Source organism: Heliconius melpomene, chromosome 14 (assembly GCF_056956725.1).
Source record: "Heliconius melpomene rosina isolate 202511_hmr_F chromosome 14, ASM5695672v1, whole genome shotgun sequence".
Lineage (NCBI taxonomy): Eukaryota > Metazoa > Arthropoda > Insecta > Lepidoptera > Nymphalidae > Heliconius > Heliconius melpomene.
Window position 1 is genome coordinate 3878651 of NC_140402.1, and position 9453 is coordinate 3888103.

General features: G+C 32.0%; 1 protein-coding gene across 1 annotated transcript in view; it reads right to left on the minus strand.

Moving 5' to 3' along the window:
• Window positions 1-9156, minus strand: part of LOC146531994 (midasin) — a 34048-nt gene extending 24892 nt beyond the window's left edge. The window contains exons 1-10 of the mRNA XM_085197689.1: window positions 8958-9156; window positions 8580-8836; window positions 8218-8466; window positions 7328-7623; window positions 6771-6973; window positions 6280-6443; window positions 4699-6200; window positions 4349-4514; window positions 1884-4179; window positions 57-1797 (exon numbers count right to left, since the gene is read on the minus strand). Of these exons, the coding sequence (XP_085053815.1) occupies window positions 57-1797; window positions 1884-4179; window positions 4349-4514; window positions 4699-6200; window positions 6280-6443; window positions 6771-6973; window positions 7328-7623; window positions 8218-8466; window positions 8580-8836; window positions 8958-9044 (6961 nt within the window). The 5' untranslated portion in view covers window positions 9045-9156. The remainder of the gene's footprint in view (window positions 1-56; window positions 1798-1883; window positions 4180-4348; window positions 4515-4698; window positions 6201-6279; window positions 6444-6770; window positions 6974-7327; window positions 7624-8217; window positions 8467-8579; window positions 8837-8957) is intronic.
• Window positions 9157-9453: the final 297 nt, after the last annotated feature.

Consider the following 9453-nt stretch of genomic DNA (forward strand, 5'->3'; position numbering starts at 1 on the left):
ACTGTGTATGTGTAACGCCACAGTTAATATGGAACATTTTATATTCATTACTTTACCTTGAATAAATGCAGATAGAGACTCATGACAGCGTATACAAATATCATGATACTCATTTGGAAGCCCACATGAGGACAGCAAAGCAACTAAATCCATGAAATTCATTGTTTCAGATAAACCTAAATCCAGATCTTCTGGTCTAAGTAAAAATATTTCCACGCCTCTGTTTCTCATTGCTCTTGAAATTTCTCCATATTTAGGATCCATAGTAAAGAAGACTCTAAAATTAGGATGAGGTTTGATTTCACTAATTTCTCCCCTTTCTGGTATACTGAGTACTCCATTAGGCTCCAATAAGCCGTTTAGTCTGTCTAACACAGCAGAAGATGTCAAATTAACATTGTCTAACAGAAGCCATGATCCTTCAACCAAAGTTTTTACAAGCAACGAATCAACCCACTCGAATTTACCACCAATATTGACTGTAGAGAGTTTTGATACTTTCGTTAGTAATTTTGTTAAATTATTCATAACTTTTTCAATATTATTAGTCTGTAATTTGTATGTCTTAGCATAACCTAATAGCTTTTCACAATGATCAAAATGCAAAAATTTTATTTTATCTATAAAATATTTCACACTTTCATCAGAAAAGTTTTTTTCGAGACAATTAGATTGGTACTTCTTGTATTGATATAAATTAGTTAGTAGTTTATTTGTTTTCCATTCTGTTATTTTCTGCTTTATCCAAGCTTCCCGTACCACTTGGATAGTTAATGTTTCTATTTCATCGTAAATATTTTCGAGATTGCGATTATAATCTACTTGTTCGAAACCTCCTAACAAGTCCGATACGTCCATTGCAGATGTCACCGGTATAACATGTAATTCATTCCCCGTTACATCCGCTAGTGTTTGAATAATACTGCTTTTCCCAGTCGCAGTTGAACCAACAAGAATTGAGAGCCAATTCATTTTCACATTTTGTGCTAAAGCTCTAAGAGCTGATGTTTGATTTCTGAGTATGAGTAAATTTGTTTCCATTGATCGCCTATTCTTGAATTCCTTTTCTTTGTTTCGTTTCGACGATACATCTCCTATGATTATTTCATCATCGTTTACTACCAACTGAGGATTACTTTGACTTCTTGGATATTCAGGACAAAATATTTCGTCATACGACTGTATCATTTTCGCCTTATCTTCTTCACATCTCATTCGATTTACATATAATATGTCAACAAACTTTCCTGGCGCTACTTTTGATCTACTATTATCATCATTTATTAGCGCTTCACACCACCTTTGTATGTCTCTTAAATTCATTTCCCAAGGACCACCTTTATGGCCCCATGATTGGACTTCAGTAATTTCATGTGCTACTTTACAGTTGAATTGAACAATTTTGTGCAAAATATCTCTTGGTACTCGAGAATATTGTGCTTTTACAATGAATAACAGATCGTCTTTTGTTAATGTATCAATGTACACTTGCGTGAATCTATTTAAAAAGGAAACAGGTAATCCTCTTCTCGCCCCACCTTGTTTCAACGGATTTTGACATGCAAACAATTTGGTTTCTTTCTTTACTTTAAATGTCTTTCCCAATTCAGGAATATATATTTCTCCTCTATGATCTAAACAAGCATTTAAGCCTTCAAGTACTGGTTGTGGGGCTAAGTTTAGTTCGTCTAATAAAATCCAATCACCATTTTGAAGGGCACGTAAAAATGCCCCCTCTTTAAATGTAAAAGACCCATCTTCCGATGGCAGATCGGTTCCAAATAGGTCTGTAATATCCTGTAATAAAATTTAAATAATGGTTATTCAAAGTTAGGTTTTAACATATAAAATAGTAAATCTAACACATAAGTAAAACAACTTACTGTTTGATCACTTAAATTTATTCGCACTACTTTATGACCCGAACATTTAGCTAATGCTGTTACCAAACTAGTTTTGCCTACACCTGGATTTCCCTCCAGGAGAATAGCTTTATTTAATTGTAATCCACGCAATAACCTCAATGTATTGGAGCCTACAGTGGGGGCAGTAAATGTGAATTTTTGTTTTTCGTCATCATGTCCGTATGGTCCACAATCTATAAAGAATGGTTTTATACCAAATCTAGAATCATCTTTTTCAGCTTCAATAATCTTTTTACTAATTAATATTTCTTTTAGGTTTTCAGTGTCATCGTTATTGAACGTTTTAATTTGATTTAGTAAGAAATTTATGGCGTTTTTACGCAATAAAATTAATGTATCAGAATCTATATGACCAGTCAGAGTAGTGCCAAAACAATCTAAGAAAGTCATACAAGCACCATGTACATATGCTTCCGGGACGTCCATTAAAGTTTTGGACACAGTTATATTGATGAACTGAACCCACGATAATAAATCGCGTATACTAAATGGAAACTTGTTTGTCACTTCTGAACTCTTAAGCCATGCTGTAAAATCCAAAATACAGTTGCCGATACCGGAATTACCATCTTCTTGATTTCCTAAGGCAATTCCTTTAGACACACTTTTTTCTAGAACTTTCAGTAAGTCGTCTCTAGAACTAACATGATCACACCATATTTCTGTAAATCGATTGCGTAGTGCAGGAGATAGTTCTTTTTTACCAAAGTCTCCTCCAGGATTCATTGTGCCAATAAAATGGAAATTAGAAACAGCTGTTATAACAACAATATTTGAACTATCTTCCATTCCGCGCTCTGAAAGAACAAGCTGTCTCTCAGGTTCAAGGAGCGAATTAAGTCTTTCCAAAACACTGTCGTCTGCTAAGGAAATTTCGTCTGCCAAAAACAAGTGCCCCTTTTCCATTGACTTTATTAGTGGACCGTCCACCCATTCAAACAATCTACCATCATTTTTGTACTGTCTTACAGGACGAAGTCCGCCTAAGAAATCTGAGCTTTCTGTGTGCATATGACAATTAACAGAAAGCAATTGTCTATTACTCAAAGCTGCCAAGACCTGACATATAGTAGTCTTCCCACAACCTGTTTCTCCGACTAATAACACAGGTTCATTAAAAGTAAAAGCCTTAGCTATTAAAACTGCCAGTCTTCTCATATTAAACGTCCAAACGACGTGTGAAAATTCGACAAATTGGTTATTCAAAAGTGTGTCTAGTATGTGTTTAGTTACAGGGGATGTATTTTGATGTAAGCTAAAAAGGTTGTCAGGAATAACTTTTCTTTTAATATGTTTTTTTATGACTTCTTCTATAATATGCCTCTCGTCCATTTGTCTGACTTTACCAGCCAATATAAGATAGCCTTCATCAGCAATATGTTGGTCCCAATCGTAAAACTTTTCTACAGTTAGCATATCTTTAGATGCATGCTTATATCTTTGGCCCCATCTGAATAAATCTCTTAATGTAATAAAACCGTCTTTTCCTTGAACAGCCGCAGATCCACGTCTTCTAACTTGCAATTCTGCCATAACTTCGATCATTTTTTTACTATATGTGGGTGGTATATGACATCTGAGATGTAAAATAGTTTCTAATTCCTTTCTGGGAATTTCATCAAAATGCAGTTCAACGAAGCGATTTCTGAAAGCTCTAGAGAGCATTTTCCGACCTCCATATAAGCCTGGTGGATTTTGTGTAGCAAAGAGCATGAAGTTGGGATCAGCTTTAATTACTTGTTGTGTTTCTGGGATGAATAGTTCACGATTATCGTCTAAAACCCGATTTAAAGCCTCTAATACATCGCTTGGTGCCAAATTTAATTCATCAAGTATAATCCAATGACCTTTTCGCATTGCTTCTACAAGAACGCCTTCTTTAAATACTAAGTTGCCGCTAGAGTCAGTTGCATAGGACCCAATGTATTCTTGTAAATCTGTATGTTCGTGGTTATTTATTCTGACACAATAATTTCCGGATGCCTTAGCAATATAAGTAATAAGCGAAGTTTTGCCTACAGATGTGTCTCCTTGAAGTAAAATAGGTAATCTTCCTAAGGATATTATACGTGCTATGTCTCGTAGGTTTTTTCTCACTGTTGGGGTTAAAATGTAGCCTTCAGGTATATTGATGTCTAATTTTCCTTGAGGAATCCAATGTCCTTCAAAAAGCAAATAATTTTGTCCATCTGCTTTTGGTTCAGGAATTAATTGTTTAAGTACTGCATTAATATTCTTTTTGCCAATCACAGCCCTGAAAATAAATATATTTTTATGAATATTTTTAAATTCAACATTATATATATTGTCAATATATATAATATTGAATTACTTTAATTTACCAATAGGTCTACACTGCTATATGCAGGATGCAGAAAAAAATACCAATACAAATTATTAATTAATGTTATACTTTTACTCACTTGGCGATCATAGCTTCAACTTTAGGATGAGAAGACCTATCCAGCTGCGTTAAGAACGATAAACAAAAAGCTTCATATAACGATCTCGCAACAGTACCGCATTTCGCTTTGGCCGCCGCAGTGAGAGCCCGACAGAGCGTCCGTAAAGAATAGTGCGGCGAATTTCCTAAAAGTTAATACATTATTAAATTAATATTAGTATAATTTGGATATTATAAAAACAAAATAGTCCTATTGATGGTTAAGAAATTAAATAGCACAGTGTTATAAAAATTGTATTTAATTTATAGTGGCCAAGTCAAGAAAAAGTTATATATGAATAAGTGATAAAAGTAGTAACAAATATATACCTGAACCATCAATCAAATTTAACTTAGCTTCTTTCTTAATAGTAGCATAGAAACTATATATCGACTCCAATGTAGCTCCACTCAAATTCATGTGATATAAATAATCACCAATTAGCAACATCAAATCATTTCGTTCTGTCAGTTCATCTATAAAGAATTCTGTAAATCTATTCCTTAGACCTACAGGAAGATCTTTCTTTCCGACATCTGTGGCTGGGTTCATACAAGCAAATAGGGTAAAATCAGAATGCCTTTTAATAGGCACTTTATCGCCTTTCTCTAACAAATCTATAGTTTCGCTCTTGTCTTCTAATAAACCAGCAAGACATTCCAATATTTCTGCTGATGCTAAGTTTATTTCGTCTAATAACACCCAATAACCTTGTTGCATTGCTTTAACTAGAGAGCCTTCAATAAACGCAAATGTTAATTTAGATGCTGCTTTCACTTGCTGGTCCAATTTCATAAGTTTGTGTCCAAAAGCCAGCCATATTTTTAATTTTTCATCTTTTTTTTCGTTTGTAAGACGAGCAATGGCTGCTTTATGGCTTTGTTTCATTAAAGCTAGTAAAGCCGTCCAGTTCTCGGTGTCATAACACAAGTCAATATGATTTATAAATTTCTTATTTTTTTCAACGTTATAAAATCCTTTGAACATCTCAATGTATTCATTTTTAATTGGTTGTATTACATATTTCATATCAACTGGTTTGTAACCTCCTAGGAGGTCAGCAGAGTCTGACTGTTGATTCATATTGATAACGACTAGTTTATGACCAGTTTGTTTAGCTAAATACTGAATTGACGATGTTTTTCCAGTTCCAGTTTCTCCTACTAAAAGTACAGGTTCGTTTGAAGACACACAACATGCAATTTTTTCAAGTAAGCAAGCTGACTGTCGAGTGAAAGAAAAAACAACTTCTCTGTTATCAAAATCGATCCTACTCAAACTTTTTTGAACTCTGGGCACTTTCGCTCTACCTACGTCTAATGAATTCGGATGTAAGGAGACATTAGGTTTATGATGTTTACAATAAAATTCCGATTTAGTTTCGACAATGCCTAGACATGTTGCAATTTTTTTTGCCAACTCTAATCTATGTTCGGGAGATGAGATGGAACAAGTGAATATATCTAACGCATCTTGAAGTACTTTTAAAGCTGAATCAGGACTGGATACATTAAATCCAATAACAGATCTAGAACACCATTTAATAAGATCTCTAGTTGATATAAGTCTTGAACCTCTCATTAATGTTATATTTGATTCTTTTTCGGTTACATCCGATTGTAAAGAACTATCATGGCTTCCTACCGAAAACATCATAAATACTTCAATGATTTTCGGACATATTGATTTTAGACTTGGATATTTAGTTTGTATGATCTCAGCTAATTCTAACCGAGAGAGTGGTTCTACATTTATTTGGGTTAAGTGTTTTTGTAACAGTGTACTTGAATTGGACATTTTCTTTTGAAATCCATAATTTGTTATGATTGTCCTGAAATAAACATACATTTTTTTTATAAAGAAGTAATTAATTATAAATATATTATAACCCTATTATATTTTTAACTTACCTCTGTGTAACAAATAACTGAAATCCAGGAGTGAAAGGTAATGCATCTCTATAGCCAGGTACACAAAGTGTATTTCTTTCTAATAAGGAACTTAATGTTGATGCTACATCTAAAGCTGCACAGTCTATATCTTCTAGTAAAAGCCAGTGCCCGTTTTGTACTGCCTGGAGAGAAAATATCAAAGCAACAATTCTTAATACCTGCACAATCTGGACTATATGAGCACATTTACTCATATAATAAAATTAAATATTATAATTATCTAACTTGAGTTTATTTAAATAAGTATTGATTTATATTTATAAACAGATAATGTATAAAATTAAGTTAATAAACATAAATAAATTGTATGTACTAGTGCACATTACATAAATAGCATTTAAAAAATATATAAATAGTCCTGGCTGAATTTGAAACTTACACACAACAAATGTAATGTTCTTGTCTAAAATTAAATGTAAATTTTACATATATTTATATAAAATCTTTACCTCAGTAAGGACCCCAGGTGTCCATGTAAATTCGCCAGGCACGTCCGTACATTGATGTGAACCTAACAACATTCTGGAATCAGTCTGATCACCTAGTTGCACCTTCTTGAAGGCAGTCCCTTTACGCCCAGTTATAGCTGCTAAGTGTTCTACCAATGAAGTCTTGCCCGAACCCACCGGACCCATTAAGGATAGAGCTTGCCCTTTGGAAAATATAATAAATTTTTGTGTAATATAATAAAACACTGAGTTCACAATAATCATTGTATTAGCTATTTAACCTAACAAGGACTTTATTTTATAATAAAGCAAAAATATTGTTGGCTTAGAGTGAAAACCTGCTTATTAGTATATTATATATATATATAGTATATTAAATTTACTATATAACAGTACATATATATATGTGTGTATACAACTATATAACATTACTATCAATATTTAAAAATAATATATCCAAGGAATTAAGGCATAAGATACTTATCATTCCTTTGGCCTTGAATAACTGAATATTGAGTATATATTATCTTTTTTTTTACAGTTACAACATGGTTTACCTGATGCCACAGCAAGAGCAAGGCTTCTCAAATTATTGATAGTTGACTTTACTGGCACTAGATGTCCTGCTTGGCTATTATCTTTATCATGTATTGGAAGTAATATACCATCAATATTAACAACATTAATGCTGTTCAAATTTAATTCATTAATATTTCCATCAATTATATACATCTCTTTTGCCAATGGAATGTGTTCGATGTCATCTTGCTGTGTCAAACTTAAATTCGCTGATAATATTTTTGTTTGACCTTCTGTCATATTTGTTATTATTGCCATAGATTCTTTTACCATCCTGTAAATATATGATTTTTAGATATCTTTAATTGTTGTGTTCAGGAATAAGCTAAAGATGAATAAGTGTAGGTAGTAATAAAATGATCTTATTATCATTGCGAAAAGATTGTAAGGAGGCACACCTCCTTACCACCACCATCTCCCGGGTTTGATGTCACAACATCACCTCTTGAACTCCAAGTCCTTGGAGGCTTGGAGCTTTTTAAGCTGTGTACTCTTATTGAGAGACATCAAAATTCTTAATTTTTTTTCTAATTAAAATATTTTTGACACATTACTTTTATATAAAATTATAATAACATTTTAAAATTATCCTATTGTTATTGTGTAAAGATTAAAGACAATATATCCACGAGCAGATAACGTGGTGCAATTCAGTATTGAGGTGAATAATGATTGCTGGTGCCTTTATTCAAAAATTTATCCATGCATCATGATTTTTTAAGAGAATTATAATATTTGATTAATTGAAATATTAAAATTATTGTTATTAGGTAAGTATTAGGTAAGTGAAAGTGATCTCTTTCATAAGTATTTAGATGTTAAGTGATAATACAAAAAATAAATAAAATATGTAATAAAATATAATTACCATCTTATTTCAGCATTTTCATGCTTACTAAAATTTACTATAAACTTTGTCCAATCCCATTTTAAAGATAGTTCATTAGGCAATTTGTTAAGCAAAGAGTAACAGCATGAGACTATATGATAATCAGTTATTTTTTGCCGACAATCTAATAATCTTCGCTTTTTGGGAGCCACATTATAAGAATCCTCGTGATGTATAAATATTTCATAAGGAGGTATTGCATTTATTTGTAAATATTTGAGGGCATATCTGAAACATCATAATAAAGCTTTTTTAAGAGCAGAACATTTATTAATAAAATATGTATATAATATTATTTTAACATAATAACTATGTACTACTAAAAAAATATATATACATACTGCAATATATCTGGATGGTCACTGACCAATGCTAATACTATAGAGTACTCTAAATGATGTGTTTTTTCTAGATCGGTGCATTGGTCATAATTTGTGCTAGAAAATACAGGTTTTAAAGGAATCTTTGAAGACACTAATGCTAAGAGAATATTTGACAAATATTTTTTGAATAGCACCACATCATCAAAATTCAATATAAAGTCAGCTAATTTATCTATTACATCTGCAATTTCATTACCATTATCTTTCATAGAGTTCTGAAAATAAATAAATAAATAAAATTAAATATATTTACTTTGTAAATATAAAATATATTTCTTCAAAGTAAAATAGTATAAATATATTAATCTCCTATATTATTTCTTAATAAGCACTAACCACAACATGTTGGCATGTTGCTACTAAGTCCGAATTAGTTGATTCTAGTTCAATATTTTTTAGCGCCGCAACGATTTTCTCGTACATTTTGTAGATTTGTTTTAGATTTATGTTTTTAATCAGAAAAATAATAATTAAAAGAAAACAACAACATTATAGCCGGCACAAATAACGTGTTTTTCACGTGCTTTTGCTTGTCGCAAATGACAGTGACACATACAATAACAGAATATTTCAGTCACAATGACATTTGACAACCAATCAACAAAAAAACTTCCTAAGCTGCACGAATATTGCTGCGTTAAATTAGATGCAGTTCTTAATTTAATAAAAAAAATACCAACTAGCATACTAGGGTCTGCGTATATATTTTCCTAAGTCGTAATAGTAATAGTAATTAGTAATTAGTCGTAGTAGTAATTATGAGCTGGCACGTTCGGAACTTATGCCCATATGCAGAGAACAGAATAATAATAATGAGATATCTTTTTCTACA